General features: G+C 43.2%; 1 protein-coding gene across 1 annotated transcript in view; it reads right to left on the reverse strand.

Moving 5' to 3' along the window:
• SVEP1 (sushi, von Willebrand factor type A, EGF and pentraxin domain containing 1) overlaps positions 1-13,854 on the reverse strand; it is a 132,632-nt gene extending 118,778 nt beyond the window's left edge. Inside the window, exon 1 of the mRNA XM_062599029.1 lies at positions 13,354-13,854. Within this exon, the coding sequence (XP_062455013.1) occupies positions 13,354-13,854 (501 nt within the window). The remainder of the gene's footprint in view (positions 1-13,353) is intronic.
• Between the last annotated feature and the right edge of the window lie 10,358 nt (positions 13,855-24,212).

Genomic DNA, 24,212 nt, shown 5'->3' on the forward strand with positions numbered 1-24,212 from the left:
TTTTTTTTTTTTTTTTTTTTTTTTGCATAATTTTGAGAATGGACTTTCCATCTCTTGTCAATAACACAGTGTGAGAATCTTAACTAAGAAAGCAAGTCATTTTCTTAAATGACTTCATAAAAATAACATATTTTTTTTTTGGCCTAGCCATAGTGTTTATCTTCCAAGTATTTCTATTTATCTGGCAGGTATGAAGTCAGTGAGTCAGTAAGACTCACAACAGAGAGAGAGACATTCTCTGGATTCGCATTCTTTGAATTGAAGTGTGCTTGTAAAAAAAGCCAGACACGCTCGTGATCAAACAGGAAATACATGGACATATCTTCCGAGGAGAGGCTGAGAGAGCTGGTACTGTTCAGCTTGGAGAACAGATAGCTTAGGGGGGATCTTACCAGTGCTTATATATATCTGATGGGAGAGGGTAAAGAAGATGTAGCCAGACTCTCATCAGTGGTATCCAGTGACAAGATGAGGCAACAGGCAGAAGCTGAAACACAGGGAGTTCCCTATACATAAGAAACAACTTCTATACTTCAAGGGCGGTTGGACACTGGAGTAGGTTGCCCAGAGAGGTGGTGGAATCTCTGTCCTTGGAGATATTCCTACACTGTTTGAACACAGCCCTGTGCAACCTGCATGCTTGCAGGTGGGACCTGCAGGTAGGTGACCCAGCATGCTTGAGTGGGAGGTTGGACCAGGTGAAATCCTGCCAGCCTGAACTAACTGTTCTGTGACTCTGCTGTTCTGTGAGACGGCAGGAACATATCTGACATCCCAGGCATATATCACTGACCTAATCCTTTTTTCCCTCTTTATTTAGCACAGACTCTGACTGTAATATGTGTTAGACTTTCAACTCTTTGAAAAGTACTGTTGACAGTTAACAAATGCCATTTCATGCATTTTGTACAGTTTTAAAAATGAAGAAATCATTCTTACCTCAGACAGCAAACCTAATCATTCCAACTCTAAGACAAACATATTCACATTGCACACTTTTGTATAAAGACTATTTCTTTCCTAAAAAAAAAAAAAAAAAAAAAAAAAAAAAAAAAAAACCAAACATTTCTTTTGCAATGACAGTAACTATTAAATAAAATCTTGACCTAGATTCAGTTCCACATAATTGCTAGTGCTAGTTGCTTGGGTCTGGTGATTTGAAAATTTTGGTGGCGTGTAGTTTTGGGCTCAGGACAAACAGAATGCACCTCGTTCCCAGGAAACAGCTAACACACACATTCTTCTGACATCTTCTAAAGGTGACTTTAAGAGACAAGGGAACTCATATACATAGCCATTTCCTCAGCTCTTTGTCCTGTGTAACCTTTTATCAACAGCTAATCAGAAACCTGAAAGGCTGCTACAGGTCTCATTTGTTGATATTGTGTGTGCTATATTCACAACAAACCTGTCCATTTGTTGATATGCTGTATACCTTATTCAAAATAGCATCTTGCTAACGTATCTTGGTTTGATTTGAAAAAGGAAAATCCTGGTTTTCTTTCTGCGTGAGCAATTTCCATCATTAATATAACCAAGATGTTACTTGATTTATCCAGTACTGTTCCAGTTTTTTGCTGTTATTAAAAAAAGGCTCCAAACTGTTTTACTGAGTACATAATCCAATCTTCAAGTATTTTCATAACAAAAATTCATATTATTATTATTGACTGGTGTATTTGCCAAATATTTGTTTCCTTTGTGTTTCTTTTAAACATTCACTATTCTAAAAATGTAGAGAAAAGGCTGAATAAAATAATCAATTCCAAAAGGATGAACACAATTCATGACCTGGCCATCTCCTGCCAGATGTCACATTTAATGTCTTCTGAATGTCTTCTTTTGCTCTGGGACTGCTGAAATCATGCAACATGAACAGATAGTTTTGATAAGAGCTGTCCCGGCCCAAGACTGTGTGTGTTTGTGTGGCTGGGAGAAATAAGACAGACAATGCATCTCCCTGCTTTGCTGGTTACCCCCTGTATGCCCAGCAAAGCACCACAGTTCTGAACGCTAAAGCCTTTTATAAGCAGCCTGTCAGACTCCAGGAGGTTCTTGTCTCCATGGTTGAGGTTACCAGACAGACTTGGAACCACTGCGAGTATCACTGTTTTAACGAGAGCTTTTGTTTTTAATCATGTCAACATCATGCAGAAGTTAGCAACTCAAAGACATGAATATGGTCCTGGTTACTTGAAAAGCCCAACTTTTAAAATTTTAGCACTACTCTGTTGCTTTAGTAGTTAAGTGTTCTGGGCCTTATCTCAGCTCTTCCTACCAGGACAGTCACTGGGAGGCAGGGGGAGACAGTAAAGGATAGTCAGTAATGATGACACAGAGTAATTTTGGCCAAATTCAGCCCTCTATAAACAGAACATCTTTCAGGCTCTGTAAAGGGCATGCTTCATATAAGTAAAAAATTCCTATCACTGTTGCTAAAGAAGAGGTGCTTTTAAGGTCTGCAGGTAGGACAGACAGAAAGTTCTGATGACTACAAACATCCTGTCACGCCTGGAGAGTCTAACTTTCCACCTCCAGTAAAAGTGGAACTTGGGAAAGAGGCTAAAAGTGTGTCACAGAACACTCAAAATGCATTACAAACAGTGTATTAATGCTTGTGTCAGGAATCACTGCTAAATATGATGCACTGTGCTTAAAAGGCCTCTCATAAATCAATGGAATCAGTTAAAAATAAAACAACTTTCTTCCTCCTTACTTCTTAAAAATTGTAATGTCTGAACTTTATTTCCTACTCTCTATGCGTTTCTGGTTTAGCCTTGTGTCTCTGTGGCAAAGCTCTTTGTAAGACTCATTCCTCCGTGAAGATGCTAACTTCAAAGGACAAGGTGGGACACATCATACTTGGTGCCAGATCCCTGCAGCAAAGGCTCTGAAAGAGGAGCAGAGGACAGAGAAAGGTATTCCCAGAGTAATCTCTCTCCCTGAAACATTCATGGTAAGACTCAGTTACCATGAGGTTGCTTTAGAAAACCTTCCTTTATTGTCTGATAGCTCTGCAATTGTATCAGTAGCATTTGTGCTAATTCTTACAGCAATGTCTCACATTTTTCACGTTACTCTGCCTCCACATATTACATCAGTGAGATGAGCTTTGTGGTATTAGGCTGTAAATGATGACTGCATCTTCTGGTAGAGGCTCTTCTTAGCATATATGTGCTGCAATGGATGCTGGCATACCTGTCTGCATCCCCAAACATCCTCTCTTCCTTACCTCTGACACAACTGGTTGATTGAACAGGTCAAGAGGCTGTGACACATAGCGCAGTGCTAGTCCTTCTAGCAGGAACACCCATCTCAGCATGTCCAGTGTGCTCTGATCATACAGCCTCTATAGCTTAGAATTAGATTAGCTGTCTGCAACCCATGAAAACTGCTGCGGCAGGTACAAGAAGGTGAGACAGGGAACAATATCTGGTAAAGTTCCCTTGCTCATGGTGCCAAATTCATCAACAATGAGAGAAACAGAACACCTTTCCTTGTGCTATGGTTGCCCACTTTTTTTTCCAGAAAATGGTGGTTTTTTTCCTCAGTTTATTACATCTCTCACCTTGTCCATCCTGTTTTTCAAACCTAGCACTTAAGAACTGCAGAGCATCAGCGTGGCTAGAATACATTAACACAGGTGGAAGGGCTCAAAAGGAAAGGGTTACTGTAATATATATGAAGAGCTAACTTCATGTAATGGGATGACTAATTTCCAACACCTCAGAAGGACATATGCCATTAGTAGAATATATAGGGTACCTGCACATTTCCTTAGGAACTCTCTTAACCACTATAATAGTTTCTCTGCTTCGCAAAGTGCATGCATGACACTTCCTACTCAAAGCAGATATAAAAGGGAGAAAATCTGAGCTCATCTTAAGATTTGGCTCTAGCTGCTAACTGGACTATTCAGATCCATCCTACAGAGCATCTATTACCAAAGGCTACTCTTCAGGGCTGGAAGTCATAAAACTCTTTACAGTTATGTGAGGGATCAAACAATATACTCAAGGATCTTTTCAGTCTTAAAATTCTATGAAGCACCATCAGAAATCAGAGTCAGTCAATCGAAACTAAAAGGGAGATGCACTTGCTGCAGAACTTTAAGTTCTTTCAATGCAGACTATGATTTATATTAAATTTAACATGGCTTCAAAGTTTTTCCTTCTCTTAATTGCCTGTAAGTGCAATTATCTTTAAATAATGAAGAATAAACTCACAGTAGTGCAAGATGCAATTAACAATACACTATCATGAGCACCTCAAAAACAGCAGAACAAAAAGAATTGTATCTACAAGTTCTTTTGTAGACTAATTTTCCACTCTTAGAGGTAAAGACTTGTATGAATTAATCACTAGACAAGGAACTGTGTAACACTATAGGGATGGCTGAAAGCATGCGTGCTTTCAAACCAGGTTTTCAACTGGCTATAAACGTTGCATGAAAATATTGCAAGCCATCCCATTTGGTAACAACCAGTGCTTTATACAGCATGTTGTATCACTGTTCTTATCACTAGTACTAGTATGAGCATATTGTTGAAGCACATTCCAAGGTACAAAAAATTTGGCTTGGGAGGACATGCAGTCTAAAGCATTTAACAGAACTGACTATTGACTTTCTCAAGCCACAGGAAACAATTCTATAGAAAGCAATGATAAGCAGAAAAGCCACTGGTATTTTTGCCCCCCCCCCCCCTTTTTTTGATCAGAATTACCAAGTACGCTTGCTTCTAGAGGTACTGGAAGAACAAAAGCAAGGTAAATAAGGGAGATAAAGTGGGAGCTTTATTTCAATTCAGGGTCTTAGGTTAGGCAGTGCATTTATGTATCTGCAACACCCCTCATACTCAGGGAAGAGGGAGACACTTGAAGAAACAGCACACCTAACTCCCAACTGCCATATCTAAAGGTTATTCCTAAAGACTGACCCTACGGGTGGTCTCTATACGGGAACAAGATTCCCAGGCTGAAGACTTCACTCTGTGCCTGAAGACAGGTTCTGTCTCTCCCTGGTTCTTCACACTGATTAGCTCAGTTTGCCTGGTTGAACCGGCAAAAGGGTAGCTTGGCAAAATCCTTCTGTGCTTCTTGGATGACACACGTTTTGGCTTTTAAAGAATGAACTATGCTTAACTTAAAGGGAGGATAATAAATACCTAATCTGATGAATACCAGAATTCCAAATCAAACATTTCTGCTTAGAGCAAAATATAGGACACAAATAGATCAACTTCTAAGTTATAGGTTTTCAGCAAATAAAATCTCAACTCTGCTTAGCCACATACAAAATGCTAAACAGAGCACTTCTTGCCAGTTCTGGCTGTAAAGCCAGAGAAAAATGAACTACTCAATAACCTCCTAAGGTAGCCCCATTTCAGGCTAGGTCTAAAGCCAGTGAACAACGTACAGATGTGTTCCCTGCCTCTGACCCTGCTGTATTAATCCTGTGAGTAAATCCTACACCAGTCTGTAGTATGCAGGATGAATACTTTTTTACCAACTCCAAATTGATTAAAAGTAATTTAGAGCTGACACTAATGATGGGTGACAGAAAATCCACCCCCAGTTTGCTCCCAATTGTAAACTATTAGTTGTGCAATTTCAAAGATGACCACAGAGGTAAACTGGGTTGACTTCACTTTTTTCACTATCATTTGCAATTCAGATTCTAAGGTCATATCAGAGCTTACAGAGGCCCACTGTGTGTGTCAGACAGCCAGCCCTAAGGGGCCAAAGCTGCCACTAGATATTTAGATCACAACACCAGAAACGGAATGGAATCTGCTGCTCACTATTAGCTGATTCTTCAGCAGTCATAGGAATAAAAGTCCATAAATACTTTTTTTTGTAAGTGGACAGCATATACGACTGGAAATGCATAGCTGATCTTTTAAGTGAGAAGGTACTATTTTTACACAAAAAAAAATTTAAAAAACACTTACTTGGTATGAAAAGTTTTCCACTTTACTTTGTTTCAATGACTTTTTGTTATAATTTCAAAATGAGATTCTGAATCTGAAAGTGCACTGAAATTAGAAGCCAATTATCCTAACGGGTAACAATGCTGCATCCTGAATTTTCTTGTGCTGTTGACATATGAAAGAAACAAAGCCACCATTACTTATTTAAACAAGCATTAAATAAGCATTAGAACTGTTTATCCAAAATTGCTGTGTGCTTACATTCTTTTCAGGGCCATTTTTTTCATGTTTGTTAATTGGACGATAACAGAACACTGCATTTGACATACTGGTTGGCTAATTGTCATGTTCCCTCAAGATCAGGTTAGATACAAAAGCCAGATTTTATTTCTGAAGACCAGATGCAGTCAGAAACAGAAAATGTGTCATCTAGATCTGTAGATGTTGTGACAGACCTTTGATTTATATGTATTGCTGATTTCAAAGGAGTGAAGCTGGATTACCAAAGCAAAAACTTGGTTTACCACAAAAACACAGAGCTCCTCCCAAGGTCTTTCTCAGCTATTGCTTTGCCAGGTTGCTTAGAGCAATTAACCTGTTCATTTAAGGCAGGTTATTTATAAGATCTTGCTTTTACTCAGAAGCACTGCACAGCTACAACTTCAAGTTCAGTTTTGAAAAGACCCTCCCCCCAACTTTGGTTACATCTGAAGACAGAAAAGAGCCTGTCTTCTTATAAGCTGCTAGTCTTACTTTGCCAAGAGGCTACTACATGGAGTAATTTAAACAATCTGTATTTTCATCTTTTACCCAGAACAGGTAGTGCAGTTTCATGATGTAAAAAAAATGTCAATCAATAAAGAAGGAGCAGTATTTTTTTCTTCTGGCACATTTGTGAACTGTGACTAATGGTAGAGTCTTGTGGGGCAGAGCAGAAAACACACCATTAACCTTCCATTGCTGTATGGTATACTCCCATTTCTGTTTCACAATTGATCCACCAAGAAATGAACACCCACCCTCACAGGAGATGCAACAGATGTTGCTAGCAGTGGTTACCTTTCAGGACCAGTAGTTTCAACCAAAACATCCTTTTAGCTAATCCTGCAGGGTGCTAAGTCTTTGGAGTGGACAGTATCAGGTATTTACAGTGGGGAAACTTGGCACTTCACACTCTTGTGTTCCTTAAATGTGTCCGTTAAGCAGCAGCAGTAACTTCAGTTCTTTCTCACGATCAGAGCAACGCTGCAGCTTTCCAAAATGCACTAAGCAACCTGCTTAATGTGAACTGTATCTAATTTTGTGCTGCCCATCAACTCATTATGTGAAAAACTGCAGCCAAAGAGTTTTGAAAAAATTATGCTTCTCCCTCTTCCTTATACTGCTCCTGGCTACATGTTCCTCAAGTTGATACCTCTAAAGAAACACTATTGGAGATATTTTGCTATGACAAATATGTTTTATATAATTCCACATCTGTTTTTTCCTACGATGCACAACAGAAACAAACAAGAGCAATAGTCTCAAGTCACGTACATGAACATCCTGCTCAGGACATTTTGTGGATCTTAAATTGAGTTACAAACCGCTTCATGCCACGGCTCTTTCATTTTTTTTAAATTAACTAATCCAGGTACCATTAAAGACATACCAGTACCACAAGCCATATTTGATTTCATTTTATGGAAGAGACCATGGAAATGTTTTACTCTTACCCATGCTATCATGCTCAGATGTAAGGTGAGAACTGTAGCATTTCATATTTCTCAATCAGCACTAACATCTCAGGAGTTTACAGCATAGAAAAAACCACCTGCAATGACACAGTTACTTACTGTGACCTTACATTACCTAGAAGAGTAATGAAGCAGACCATGATATATGTTATGTCAAAGTGGCCTGTTGACATCACCTAGTTTTAGAAACAGAATACAGAGAATCTGAATGGTACTCTTCAGATGCCCAGACTTGGTACCCATTTTCTAGTACTCTATTACTTCTGCCTCATATACTAGCTAAAAAAGTGAAAACCAGAGACTTCTTATGAATTGCAGGAGCCGTAGTCAAATATAAAGAAGAAGTTACACCAGCGAGGAGGTTAGCCGGTAGGCCATTAAACCTTACTAAGGAATAGGAAAAATGTGAACAGTAAATCTTTCTTGAACATGCAAAAGCTAAATTTGGTAAAAGTAAAATCACATTTGAAAACATTGTAGTATGTGCAGAGGTGAACCCAACTGTGAAAACACATCTAAATAAAAATGACCGTGAAATGTTAATAAAGCTGACAGTCAGAATCCAAGCTTAAAAAAAATTCCTTCGCTGGGAGACTTTAACTGGCAAGCAAGACAAACTCACCATCAAATTCCCGCAATTTTAAGATAGTACAAGAAGTTTCTGGCATATGCAGTAGCAGAAGATCTCTTTCCTGAACAAACTAAACATAAGGCAAAACAGATCATTTTTTTCCAAACCTGCAATTAAGTTCTGTATCATGTTTGAGATGCCTGAAGTTTTACCAGGCAGTATTACTAAGAGCATTCAAATTCACTTTTGTTTCATACTGTGGCTACTTGGCCAACTTACAAGACCCAGTGACTGGAGAAAAGAACATCGTTGCAGCAGAAACTCTCTCTTTAGCAGCCCAATGTTTGGGCTACTTCTCTCAGTGTTAAGTGTTACTTTAGGTCAGCGAATAGAGTGAGTGTCATACGAAATCCAGAATCAGCTCCCCAAACTGAACTGTGACAGCAGTGCAGCCTTCTTCATCTGGGCATTGTCTCTGGCCCTTGTCTGTGACACATCCTTTATATTTCTGTTTACTTTCCAGAACCCACCTTTAATCTGCTAGGTATCTAGTAAAAATGTCAAAGTATGGTTCACCTGGCAAAGGTAAGCTTTGACAAAACACAGAAACTCTGCAAAATAAACCTCTCCACAAAACACCTCTAGAGAGGATAAAATACTACAGAGCCAAGGGGAATCCTCTTATTTCTTGAAAGAAGATGGATGCAGCATAGATATGAAACAGTGCATTAAACTGAACTGCATTGCTTCCAGGGGATGTTAAATGAATGGTTTTGCTGCCACAGGCTGAGACAGACAGACTCAAGTAGATGCTAAATTAATCTTGCTTCTGTTCATTTTTCACACCCTGCGCCTAGGTCAGTCACCAAGTGGCTGGATGACCTTAGAGATGTCACTTATCTCTCTTGCCTCAGTTTTCTGTAGAACTGGGATAATGACACAAACTTGAATCAGTCTCTTTTAAGACCTACCAGTAAGTGTGCTGCATAAAGATTTAAGCATTTGGATTATTGTAACAATCTACTTTCCTGACTCCTTAATTTCCTGATACTATAACACATAACTGGTACTATTTCTGGGAGTTTGTCAAGTTTAGTGGACATTTTTGGTTTTGGAAAAGAAGCAGAGAATTCTGCTTAGAAGCACAAGAAAACCCACATTAAAGCATAAGAAGAAATTGAGCTATTTTAGGAAAGTTAAAGAAAAAATAATTATAGTTGTAACAAAAGACTTTTAAAAACCGAGGACAGCAGTACAGTCCAGAGGGAACACCAACTTTTTTATATTTAAAATGTTTCTCTAAATGTATTCCAGTAGTGGTATTTTAAACACAGAGCAGTCCCTTGAATGGAGAGTATCCCCCTCAAGTTGTAATTTCTCCCACAGGAAGAAGACAAACAGGACAAAACCACACTATCTTTAACCAAGAGCCAGCAAGCAACGTGAACAGGTAACTTTGTCTTCTGTCACTGTTCTTTCTGCTACCATGTGAAAATGATTCTTGTCAAGTTCCTGAGAGACCACAGCACAAAGACAGTGACACTGGTGCACCCACAGGATTTAGTTGCACTCGTGAAACTAAACGGTAGATTTCTGAACTTAACTTCTGTTTACTCAGTTTCAAAGGTACAACTGCATATTGAAAAAAATAGACTACATCTTTTCACAGTGCTGTTACTTTTAACTTGATCCTCTAACTTATACTACACAGCTTCCCCCAGCGTGCATCCATATCAAATCTGGATTTCACAATGGAAGATCTAATACGATTTCTTAAAGCAGGATTTCTATGTGCAACTCAGGGTATACTTAAAAACAGTCTTCCTGTCTCCGGTCAAATGTGAAGAAGAGAAAAATCTTTCCCAGTACCACAAACTCAGCACTGATATACCTCCTCCATTCATCTGTATCTCCTCTTCCATCTACTCCAAATGAGACCGTGAAAGATCTCCCACGAGAGGTACAAGAGATGCTCAGATACAGGGCACTGAGACTGCATCCATAACAGGAAAATAAACATGCCTTGGGAATGCTCCTGGCACAGAGGTCAATGGCAGGAAGCAGCCTGTGTCCATCCTCTTAAAACAGCTTCCAAAGGAGACCAGCTGCCCCTGGCTGTCTGCTAGAAACCTCCAACTTGCTTGAGTGCCTGGAGCTCCCTGGGCAGAATTAGTGCTGTGGGGCTGTACAACAATTCATCGCTACAGATGATTGTGTTACAGTGCCTGGAAATGTTCCTGGACATGCTTCAACTTACTGGTACAGGCACTGGCTAAGAGCACCTTTGTTGGCCAACAGCAATTAAAACATTCGCCTGCAGACAGTATGAAGACATCCCTGACTGCTGACAGCTACCGGGCACTCAAGTCGCACTGCTGAGAAACACGGCAAGCTTTTCAGGTGCCAGACTTGACTCAGAAGTATCTCTGTCAGTGCTGAAATCAAGACATTGGCTCCATGCTCCTCCAAAGAGCAAATTTCACATGTTTATTTCCAAGCGCAGCAGAAATCAGGACAGTCATCAGCACAGACACCACAGATAGCCTGACTTACCACCCCGAATGGGTGACAGTACACACGGCACTACTCTGCCCCACACGCCACTGCCCCCATACCACCCACCACAGGGCCCCACACACCCTAACACTGCAGTGAACACCACTGCACCATGTGCAGCACCACACACACCACCACACGCCAACCTCACTGTGCAGCTCTCGTCACTACACCACCCCTCACCACACAACACACAGCACTACACTGTCAGCAGTGATCTACCTATCAGCCCCTCATGACATGCAGCACAACACACCATGTCTCACCATGCACCTCACATCGCCACGTGCAACATCACACACTGCCCCACATCTTATCACACGCAGCACTGCACATGCTATGCCTCACTATGCATCTTACATTGCCACATCTCACCACCAACCACATGCAGCACCACAGACCTCACCACACACCTATTGCCACACCACCATATGCAGCACCACACACCATGCAGCATCACATACCACATTTCACCATGCAGCTCACATTGCCACACCATCACATCTCACCACACGTGACATGCAGCACTACATACCTCATGTCAACCACACCACCACATGCAGCACCACAGACTTCCCCACCACACTTTACCCCATGTAGCACTGCACCTGCAACACTTCACCAGGCATCTCACATCACCATGCTGCCACATTTCACCATGGACCACATGCAGTGCCACACACCTCACCATGCACTTCACATCACCCCGCAACACATGCAGCACCACACACAGCAACATCACACCTTATCATATACAACACGCCACATGTGCAACACCACATCATGCTTACTCACACACCTCACATCACCATGCCACCATGTCTCACCAAGCACCACATGCAGCACCACACATCTCACCACACAGCTCATGCTGTCATACACCACACACTGCCCCACCGCACCTCATCGTATGCAGCACTGCACATGCCACATTTCACCACCCACCTCATGCAGCACTGCACATATTATGCCTCGCTGTGCACCTCACATTGCCATGTCACATCTCATTATGCACAACGTACCCCACTGTGCACCTCACATCACCACATCGCCACCTGCAGCACCACATACTGTCCCACTGCATCTTACCGCATGCAACATCGCACATGCCACACACTGACGTGTACCTCACAGCGCCATAGTACGTTTCACCATGCACCACTAAATACATCACCATAAACCTCACCATGCACCTCACATCGCCATGTCAAATCTCACCACACACCACATGCACCCACCACACACCTCAGCATGTACCTCACATCTCCATGTAACATCTCAACAGGCACCACATGCACCTACCACGCACCTCACATCTCCGTGCCACATCTCAACTAGCACCACATGCACCTCACATCTCCGTGAAACATCTCACCGGGCACCACACGCACCCAACACGCACCTCACATCTCCATGCCATATCTCAACAGGCATCACACGCACCCAACACGCACCTCACATCTCCGTGACACTTATCAGCTGGCACCACACACACCCAACACGCACCCCACATCTACGTGATACATCTCAACTGGTACCACATGCACCCAACACGCACCTCACATCTCCATGCCACATCTCACTGGAAACCACATGCACCCACCTCACATCTCCGTGACACATCGCAACAGGCACCACACGCACCCACTACGCACCTCACATCTCCATGCCGCATCTCAATAGGCACCTCATGTACCCACCATGCACCCAACATGCACCTCACATCTCCATGACACATCTCAACAGGCACCTCAGGCACCCAACACGCACCTCGCATCTCCGTGCTACATCTCAACTGGCACCATGTGCACCTACCACGCACCTCACATCTCCATGCCACGTCTCACTGGGCACCACATGCACCCAACATGCACCTCACATCTCTGTGTCACATCTCAACAGGCTACAAATGCACCCAACATGCACCTCACATCTCTGTGTCACATCTCAACAGGCTACAAATGCACCCAACATGCACCTCACATCTCCATGCCACATCTCACTGGGCACCACATGCACCCACCACACATCTCCGTGCCACATCTCATCAGGCAACACATGCACCCAACATGCACCTCACATCTCCATGCCACATCTCAATACGTACCACATGCTCCCACCACGCACCTCACATCTCCATGCCACATCTCAACAGGCAACACATGCACCCAACACTCACCTCACATCTCCATGCCACATCTCACTGGGCACCACATGCACCCACCACACATCTCCGTGTCACATCTCATCGGACACCACATGCACCCACCACACACCACACATCTCCGTGTTACATCTCAACAGGCATAACACGCACCTCACATCTCCGTGAGGCATCTCACCGAGCACCACACGGTTCCACCACGCTTCTCACGTCTCCATGTCACATCTCAACAGGCACCACACGCACCCACCACGCACCTCACGTCTCCGTGCCACGTCTCGCCGGGCACCACACGCCGCACCCCGCGGCATGCGCGGCGCGCCGTGCAGCCCCGCAGCCGCCCCCGCGCCCGCACGGCCCCGCACGGCCCCGCACGGCCCCGCCGCGCCGGCTCACCGCCGCCTGCTGGAAGGCGCCCTTGGTGTAGGTGCCGCCGCCGCGGTAGGCGATCGCGGGGATCTCGCGGCCGAGCAGCGCGCACTTGTGCTGCTGCGGGCGCCGCCGCGAGATGTAGTCTACGCGCGGCACCACGTTGCTGCGCGAGGAGAAGGTGACGATGGCGACGCGCGTGGCCGCCGGCACCACGGGGAAGTCGGAGAGCAGCTTCTTGACGAAGCGCAGCTCGCTGAGGAAGTTGGCCGGCCCCACGCTCGACGACTCGTCCACCAGGAAGACGAGCTCCAGCCGCCCGCTGCGCGCCCGCAGCCGCCGCACCTGGCGCTTGAAGGCGCGGCCCAGCCGCTCCGCCCGGCTCTCGGTGGCGGCGGGCGGCGGCGGCGAGGCGAGGCCGGCGCCGCGGGACAGCGCGCCCGGCGCGGGGCCGCCGCCGCCCGCCGCCGCCCACAGCGACAGCGACAGCGGCAGCCAGCAGCAGCACAGAGCCAGCGGCGGCCACATGGCCGGCGACGGGGCGCGCCGCGGCCGCGGCTCCCGGCCCCCGGCGCTCGCTCCGCGCCGCCGCCGCCCGCCGGTACCGGCGCCCTTTAATCGCGGCGCCCGCAGCGGGACGCGCCGCAGGCGCCTCCCCCGCCGCCGGGGCGCGGCCTCCCCCCACGCCCCCCTCGCCCGCGGCGGCGCCCCGCGCCCCGCCGCTGCGCGGACCCCTCCCCTCCCGCCCCCCGGCCCGGCCCGGCCCGGCCCCCGAGCGCCGCCCCGACGGCTCTCTCGGCCGGGAGCCGCCGCCAGTGCGGCTATAGCCCCCCCGCCCCCGCGCTTCTCCTCCTCCTCCTCCTCCTCCTCCTCCTCCTCCTCCTCGGGGGCGGGGGCGCCGCCCGGACGGCGCGGCCGCCGCCCCCCCCCCCCCCCGCCGCTCCGCTGCCCCGCGCGAGTCGCCGCGCCCGCTTCCCCGCCAAGCACCGTCCTGCCGCGGCGGCGAGGCGCCCCCGCGCCCGCGAGGATGAGCGTGCGCGGGGGCGGTGCGCGGGTGTGCGCGCGGGTGTGACACAAGCGGGGGCAGCGGCCGTGTGCGGGCACGGCCGCGTGCCTGCGTGCCGACGCACCTACACGCCGGCCTATGCGCGCGTGGACAAGCAAGACTCGTGTTCGGTGCTGGGCGGGAAAAGTTCGCCGTAGCGAGGTGTGAAACCGCTATCCAGCTTTCGGAAGGGGGCCCGTGCTCTCCCGCTGTATAGCTTGTGCTCATTTTAGCCACTGAGTTAGTATTAATCACTACTCCAGCTAATAAGCCCATTTCTAGCAGTTGTTCCATCCTAGAAAAGTTCCCTTGTAACAGGTTAGCCCTGCAGACCTCCTGATTGTAACCGCTTGCCCTCCATCTGTGCTTGTGTTTTTATTCTTTTATTCCCTTTCCAGTTGTGCTGTCTGCTTTTGTTTACTTTCTGCCGTCATTTTGCAGAACTGCGTAATACATAAGCACACGAGCACGCTTGCAAGTCAAACCCCACATTTAAACTAAACGGTGGAATCGTTTTGTCTTTCTTCACTGGGGTGTCTACCAAAGGAAAATTGATCCAATACTGCTCCTCTGACTTTCCATCAACATTCAAATTCCACTGCAAATGACAAGAGACTAAATGACAAAGGATATTATTGAATTAAAGACATCATGCATTCGGTATGAGGTTCCAACATCTTACATTTATATAGTGGTCTAAGTGCTTCACAGTAGTACATTTCTTAGGTATACTTTTGCCTCATGGTGCATGGAGAGCAGACGGCAATCAGACACTTACAGGAGCGTATGTGAAGACTAGTTTTGGTACTGAAGGAGCTGATGCAGGGTGGCTCAGTTAAACTGGCTTTGCCTTTGTGATGGCAGAGCATTGGCTGCAACAGCTTCAGCCTTCACACCTGGGCTACCCTGTCTTTGCAGTAACAGGCAACTAGAAGACTCACCTTAAAAGATGTAGCCAGAAGATGCTGCAACCACCAAAATCCTCAGCAAATAGATTTGCTTGGTGGTTCTCCGCAGGATGAAAGAAGTGATGTGCCAGTTGCACTCCTCACGGTCTGAGCAACACCACTGGCAAAACCTGGAACTGCCTTCAGCTACTTTCTGCTAAATTAAAGATCACGACAAGTCTTTGCACAGCTCAGAATCAAGAAAAGCATAGCCAAGGAAAACAGAAAACGGGAAAGTATAACCTTGAGATGGATGAAATGTCTGGTTTCTACGAGATGCTCCTAACTGAAGCTGGTAATTGCAATTACCCCTTTCTGCTAAACCTGAGTGTTTAGGTCATACTCAGCAGGTAGTTTCCTGTAGGCCAGTTTACTTTATGGGAAAGGTAACAGTCATTTCCCTTGTTTTCCCCATATGTTTTCCTATTCATGTGTAGATTTACAAATGCCACACATTTTCAGACTAAGAAGCAAAGGAAGGGAGAATACAGTAGAAACATTTTCAGCAAAGGAAAAACAGTTCATGTGGATGGTGAATTTTCACACACACCTCCGGTACTGCCAGCATGAGTGTCAACAGTAAGGTGTGACTAACTGTGTAAAGACAGCAGTTAATTTCAGTCCTAGTAATCTTGTCAGAATTTAAAACCTGAGAAATGTCAGGGCAATTATAAATTAATCTCTGATACACAGTTGTTGAAAATTCATATTCTTCCAGCGCCTGCAGTTGTTCTGTGCAGAAACCCTTATTGGTTCAGCTGAAAGCTGTATGTGTATGAGTAAGGACAGCAGAGTCAAGTCATCAACACAACACGTAAACATGTCTCATACAGTTCACAGTAAAAAAGGAGTAAGATGATCAACTAAGATCTGATGCATATGAGGTTAAGACCACAGTGCATTACTGAAATGAACCAAAATCTAGGAAAGTTAAAATGGCAAGGGGAAATTTCCATTAAGCCTGTGGATAATTAGAATGTAAAAAACTTCAGAAACAATCAGTGACCTGTAAGTAGCGAATGACTCTCCTTAAGTGTACTTTTTTTTTTTTTTTTTTTTTTTTTTTTTGTGTGTGTGTGTGTGTGTATAACAGGTGTAACTTCCAGTAGTGTCCCTGGATTCATCCTAGTTATGCAGGAAGGAGACACAAATTAACAGATTAAAAAATACCATGAAAGTTGGCATCAACGTCTATAATAAACATATATATCTTTTCCCTTTCCCATAGGAAACCATGCATGTGATTTGTACTTTGCTTCATACTGATCTGTAGCAGATGGGAAGTGATGAGCAGGAGTTTTTCCCACTTTGAGCATCCCTGGAGGTCAGAATATCTCCCTTGGGCTTCACTACTTGATCAGATAAGGCAGGTTTCTTGTGACTACTGGTAACAGTGTGTACAAGAGCATGGTGCAGGCCTGTCACTCTATTCCGTTACAAAACTGCAGGTAACAAAAATCACTAGAGCTGTGAATAAACCGTCTCTGCCATGTGATAGAAGAGGGCTACAGAGTTGACTCGTCCTGACAAAGAAAGCTTGAGACTAGCACTTCCACTACTTTTACAGTCACATTCCTCTATATCTTTAATTGTCATAATAAAATCCACAGACTTCATGAATTCTCGTAATTCTTTGCTGTCTCCCCACAAGATCATATGGTCACTTAACACCACTGTGCTTACTAAGCAAAAGGGGAATCTTTACCCCCTGTTAAAAACCCTTCTGCAAACAAGCAGTCTGAGGGTTGCTGTCCTTTAGCCAAATAGCTTTTTGGTTGAATTACTCAATGAAACATGGCCAAGCATCTCTCCAAATATGGAAAAGAAAAGCATTGTGTTCCCCTCCCCCCATGTTCCCCCAAATGCAGTTGCACTGAATGTATCGTTCTGCTCAGCCCACACAGAATTCATGCCTGCAGAGGCATGTATCACATACCCTACAATTTTTGGAGGAATGCAGGTCATTTTTGTTCACTGTAAAGATGTTCTGCTAGTGGCTTTGTACCACAGTGGTAATACAGCCGCAACTGAAACATTAACTCTGCATTCTAAATTTTATCCAGACTAGAGATAAAATGATAGTTTAAGAACAAAAATATGAGTGTGATGTTTTTCAAGCTTATTCTGGGTCTCTATGCTCAGAGGAGCATCTGTCTGGGGAAAACTCAGTACAAAGTTAACAGCCTACTTCTCCTTGCATTTCAGCCCTAGGCAATACTGCAAGATTACTCTCTGCTGTCCACTTCTCCTTGCAGGGATCAGGCAGTATTTCAGTGGGGGATGTTTAGGACTCTCTATTAGGGGTAAAGCTTTCAGGGATGGTGTTTACAGAATGGGGGGATAAATACTTGCATTGCCAGGGAAAGACCTCTGAAATCTGCCTCCTGGGGAAACATTAATAGAGTATTAGGGGAGAAGGGCCCTGAGGATGGACGTTGGTAGGTGGTGTCCAAAGTCTGCCTGGCGTAAATGAAAGGGGCTCGGCCATTTTAGGAAGAGGTGAGGAAGAGGAAGAAGGGGATTTGGGCAATTGTTTTTTCCTCCTTCCTCCTAACCTTCTGGAAGGAAGGGCAGAGAGAACAGGGCAGCTCCCAAGTGCTGGAGTGTGAATTGACTCTGCATCCCTGAGAGCCTTGCTGCAGAGCACAGCCTGCCATTTCGAGCTCCCTACAGCAGGACGTGCTCCCGGAATAAGCTGCCTCAGCAATCGCTGACAGGCAAATATTTTTTTGGTGGCAATGGTGAGGGAGAAGGGAGTGGGATGTATTGAATACTGAGATACCAGAGCTAGCCACTCAAGCTGCTAGCCATACAAACTGAGTGATTTTTTTGGACGTTTTAGGCCTCAGTGCGAATGAAACAATGTGTGTAGAGGAAATGAAGAATTTTCTGTAGCAGTCTTCTTAAAAAGGAGAAAAGACTGATCTTTTAAATAATCATCATTTGTTTTAACATTAAAAAGATAAGACAGATACTTTGCTATCCTTTTGAATAGCAATAATTCACTGGCTTTAATTAGTTTTAGATAAATTGTTCAATGCAAGAAACTTTTAAGTTCAGACTTCCCACATAAATTGTTTAAACACACACAGATTGAGGGCAGTCAGTTTTGATTTATATGTGCAAATCCCATCAACACCTCTGGGAGTTCTGACACAGGTTGAAGAGAGTACATGGCTCTTAAATGAGGGCAAAATATCTGTCCACATGACTTTGGAAAAGATTATTACTTAGGAGGAGAGGAGTTGGTCTGCCAAAAGTTTCTACTTTCAGATAGAGGCCTATAAAGGAGATGAGTGCTTTAGTCTTCAGCAGAGCAAACAAGCATTTGAACGATCCAAGTTATGGGTTATTAGTTCAAGCTATAAAAAAAGAAAAACAAGATTCATATTGCTTTGCACTATTCAGACAATCACAAAGTTTAGTCATAGGAATTTCATCTTCATTTGCGGTCAAATCCAACGCACACTAAGAATACCATATGGCTAGCTTCCAAGATAAAAAAAAAGGTAGGCAAAATCAAAACATCTGCTGGTCTCTGTCTGCACAGCAGATGTTGAATATTCTTTTAAGCTAAGCTCTTGAGAGTCCATTTAACATTTTGCTTGTAAGCACAAAGTCTGTCTTTAGCCTGGAATGTTCAAGCTAAAGTAAGTGCATTTTACCATATTCTACACCCCAAAATATGAGCCATGTGATTTTTGTAAAGAGCTAGGCAAATGTTAAATATGAGAAAACTATGGAAGACTCTCTGGTCATAAAAGCTAGATTCAGATGCTGGGAGACTCTAGGCTTTGAAAGGTCTGGAATAGCAGGATGGAAGATACAGGCAAGGTCTGTAGGGAGAAGTTTGTTTAGTTTTTTTTTTTTTTTTTTTTTTTTTTTTTTAATTAGGCTGACACAATTGGAAAACAATTTTGGTAGATACTCTCTTCCAGGTTCCTGTTTCAAAACTTCCTGTGCCTTACAGCCTGGAAACACAACAGAATTGGCACAGTCATTAACTCTGCTTACTTACACAGCACAGTTAGAGCTCATTGTGAATTTGTATTTCATCAGCTGTTCTTCCCTAACCTAGCAAAGCAGGACTGTGTAGTAGCAGAATCAGAATGAATTCATTTAAACTCTCTTCCCTACATCAAAAATTGTCCAAAGAACTTTCAGAATGGATTTGAAAAACATGTTCAGAAGTGCTTTGCTGGTGGAGGACTCACATTCTGTCATTTCCAGAGGTAACAAAGTGAAGGAGTCAGAGAGAGGCAGATGGAGTGATTCTTCCATATTGCAACTGAGCCTTGCAGGAGAAGTGTGACCCTGTGGATAAGAAGGGACTCCAGTCTCCAGAGCTAAAAGTTCCTCATTAAAATTCACACAATTTTAGCATCACCCATGAATAGCAAATTTGTTCAATGTGCATTAGGTTACTATGATACCCATGCAAAATATTGCTTTCATTCAAGAAATGGTCTTCAGCCTGAAAGAAAGATAACTGAAAAGAAATGTAATAGAAGAATATAATAGACAGTAAGACATGAGAAAAATAGAGATGATAAGTAGGGAGTGACTTACTTCACTGTTGTTTCCAGAGCCAAGCGGCATTAAATGAAATAGTGCGGATCTGATTCAAGAGGTGATATATCATATAAGAGTAAGTACCTAAGTAGTGGAGCTCCATAACAGTACAGTGTGAACTAAAAATTTGCATGTGGAAAAAAATGTGGAATAAAAATCCATACCAAACTTTAAACACTACAAACCTATCACTTCCATCTCAGGAAACTTCTGACTTGCATATCTGAGATTTTAGAGGAGTAGCATGACACTTGCCTAGATTTAAACTATTCCCTGGAATGCTACAGCTCGGGGGAGGATTTTAATGTCAACAGACCCTTAGTCTAATCTGATATGGCTCATTTTGTATTCATATAATCTCACTTTCAGTATGAGAGTTCATATGCACATTACTCAAAATATTATTTTGAAATCAAGCCAACTCAGCAGCAAAGCTGCAAAAGCTTTCAGAATTGCTGTGATACTCATCTAGGACAAAAAGCTCTCAAAAACACTGTGTCAAGAGAAGGAAAATACACAGGGATGGAGATAGAACATGCTCCTGCAGAAAAAAAGCATGAGTTCTGTCAGTAACTTCAAGGACAGCAGGAATGGTGGACACTAAGCTCAGGACACTAAATGGGGGTGAGAGAAACTGCAATGACAACAAGAAAGACGGGACAGTCCAGGTTACCTCTTTCTCTACACATTAATGAGGACAGCATTGGCCAAGGCCAAGTGGCCAAGTCACAATACTGGGATGACTGGGAGTATACAGTGTCAGCCCCCACTGTCTCCTTTTACCAACACCCTTTCTGCCCTGATGGGAGGAGGTACAGTCACCTCTTCAAAAGCTTACAAACCCCAGTTAGCACTTGTTAAGGCTCACACAACTCTTCCACATCTATCTTGGCAATCTATCAGAAGTCAAGACTCACTGAAAGGGGGACGTGCTGTGTTTTGGATTTTGCTCCCTTGCCCACTTGATATTCACTAAAAGCATATGTGTTTGCAGCAGTTAAGCGAGAGAGGTGTTTGAGGTAAACTTAGCATTTTATTTTTTGTTTTTTAGCAGGCTGACCCATTTGGTTCATGCACCTTCTTTATTTCTGGCTGAACATGATCTTCAGGGCATGTGCTCTTTCTGTTGCGGTCTGAAGCGTCTTCTTTCCTGTATGATTAAAAAAGCTAAATTATACTAAAATTTCAGAAAAAAAAAGAAAAAAAAACAAATAAACATCAGGAAACTCAAGCTGAGACTGAATGTTCTGGCTTAATTCTTCCATGTGTATTCAGGCATAATTCCCATTCATCACTGATGGGAATATTGCCAGAGTAAGGGCTAAATAAGAAAAACAGGCCCCAAATTTTGGACTAATGTGCAAAAGAGTGAAATCAATGGAGCTGTGATAATTTACACCATTTCAGAATTTAAGATTTGAATACAAACAAATCACTAAAAGTTATACTTGTATTCTGCTTTGTAGAGGGAAAATCGTCTTTCTTTCTTCAAATATACAGATATGTGTAAGTAATGGCCCCAGGGTTGTCCACGTGGTGCATTAAGAGATACCAAGTGCAGTGACAACCTATATTCTTCATACATTCCCCTGCACTCCCTCTTGTCTGGACTTTGTACAACAGTCACTTATTTCTGCCTCTGTCTCCTGCTATCCACCTTCTTTGCAGTCTTCCGTTTTGTCTCCTTGCCACAAAGATTTGCCTGCACTTGTGTCACCAGATCAGTATTGCATGACCACAAAGGAACAAGCAGTTAGGTGAACCTAGCTCAGCCAAAGCATGCTTTCACTGTTGATTTTGATGTTCGCTGACTGATGAACTCTCTTGAGGAATGAAGCAGGATTCTCAGTTGAAGCAAAAACAGAAGCTGATCAATGATTTTTCTGCTTCAGAGGTTTTTATTCTGTCACCAATACCTGTGTTTTACATTCTCTTATTAATTACTGTTTCATGAATACTTGTCTAACTGGGAATTTAATAATATTTTATAAGTGTTACAGTTTAATAAAATAAAGAGGCTAATTCTCCTAGAGTTTACGTAGTGAGTTTCTCACAAATTGTCTGTATTCCCAAACTTTAGAGAAGCACGTTAATGAATGTTGCCACTAATGTACCTATTCCCTGTTTCTCATAATTTCCATGAAGTGAAATTCAGGTCTTTCTTTTCCTTCATGATCCTGGCTTTTCCTAATGCATGAACTAGGCTCATCTCTTCCTGCCATAAGGAAGGGATCAGGGATGATTAAGACCAGAAAGCAAACAATTAAGTTAATTACTACATCTTTACAAAGTGCATGGTAGATGATTAGCTGTGCAGTTTTGGCAGAACGCCAATGTACTGAAAGATCAACTTTGAAGAATGTCCCGTACATTCCACAGTTATCACTACTCCATAGACAAATTGGAGGTGGGAGGGGAGTAGAATCAATATGGTGTGCATATTTTACTGTATCCTATGCAAAATCTATTTTTGTCATCACTGGAAAGAAAGCAAGACTTTTTTACTGAAATTATTAACATTATGTAAGAGTTAAGCCATGCTGGAAAGTCATATCAATCCTAAGGTTAGTACTTTGCCATTTTGTGAAGGTGTTCTAGATAACTGCACCTTAGTGCTCAGTTCTTGTACGAGACACACTTAACTGAAACTATACTTCTAAGAATTTATAATTTCATTTTGGGCTTCAATACTGTTTCCACTGAAATTCATTATTTTAATCCCTAATTTGCCTTTTTTTTTTTTTTTTTTTTTTTTTTTTTTTAAGAAACCGGCTTTGGGGGATAGATTTGTTCTAAGGCTCTGCACTATCTTGCTGTGATGTGACCTTTGCAACCTGTGAAGACAAACGCTTTTCCTGCACCAAGCACTGTGGAGAAGGAAAGAGGCTGGGAGAGGGAAGAGACTTAGTTGAGGGTAGCCAGCAGTGCAAATCTTTCTTTTACTTCTGTGATCTCTCATTCTCAGCTGTACCAGGTTACAGAGCTGTTTTCAGGGCCATATGCTAAGCAGTGGCTGCGTGACCAAGTTCAGATTCAACCAGAACCTGCTGCCACTTCCAGCTTTGCAGTCCCCTTCATCAGGAGTTTTATAGCCGTGTTTCTAGATAAGTTATAATAGCCCTGTGGCTTCTGACTAAAGTCTCATGGACTTCTAAGAGATCTGTCAACTTCAAATTTACTTAGATCAAACCCCTTAAAATCATAGGAATGAAGCTTTACACATCTGTTTTTATTAGAAATGTGAGGTGGAATTACTTAGTGTGGTGCAGAGTGTTTTTTTATGTCCAGTAAAGTATGAGTAGAGTTTATAAATACTTACTCAAATGTTAGGAGGGAAATGCCAGAATTTATTACTAGCCATGAGACAGGGATTGAAGGCCCTGGATCGTACTGTGTACAGAAAGAGGTACTTTGACTCTCTTTTGTCATTTTATTTCCCACCCATTTATGGTTTCAATTCCCTTTCCAAACTTGATAATTACATTTTGGGTCCTGATCAATTGTAAATACACAGAGCACAGAAAGTATATGCCCTTAATTATACCTTTTCTTTTAAATACATCACAGCAATATCCTGAGATCAGTAGAGATTAACCAGGATGCATTCTCCCCTTTTAAAGAGCTTCTTCAGATCTCCAGATACCAGGTGGCACCTCTGCAGGCCTCTAGTCTGAGTAGAGCCAAACTGCTGTCTTACATACGTCAGGGAAATGTGGACAATTCATGGATATATCTTTAAGACATCACTATTTACAGAAAATAAAATCAACAAATTAGTAACAGAATTCCTTGTCAGGTGCAATCCCTACAAAGTCTTCCTCAATGTTAGAGTAAGGGTCATACGAGGATGTGACTGGTTTGAAATCTCTCTTTGTGAAGGAGAGCAATGATTTGTTTCATCCTGATTTAAGCTTTTAAATCTTTTACAGTTAGACCTTTTTGTTTATCAACACTGGATTTCTCAATTTACCTACAATTAATTGTGCATACATGCAAAATTATTCCACAAGAAACACATTTTTTTCCCTCTAGAAGTACAGCAGATGTGGCTTCCCTTTTTGCTGCTGCGTTGTTTGGTTTGTGCATATGCAAGTGCCAGCTTACATGATCTCTCTCATTTGATACCACTGACTAAGATGTTTATGTGGCGTATCACATCAAAACATTTCAACTGTGAAGACTGAGATTTTTAGAAATAATGATTTTGTTATGTAATCCTGAGACTATGGCAGTACATTCAAGCTTCAATGTCTTTTACACCTGACAGACTTCTGGTAAATTAGAGTCCCTGCCCTTCCAAATTAACAAAATACATGTAAATT

This window comes from Rhea pennata, chromosome Z, assembly GCF_028389875.1.
Source record: "Rhea pennata isolate bPtePen1 chromosome Z, bPtePen1.pri, whole genome shotgun sequence".
In the NCBI taxonomy this organism is placed as follows: Eukaryota; Metazoa; Chordata; class Aves; order Rheiformes; family Rheidae; genus Rhea; species Rhea pennata.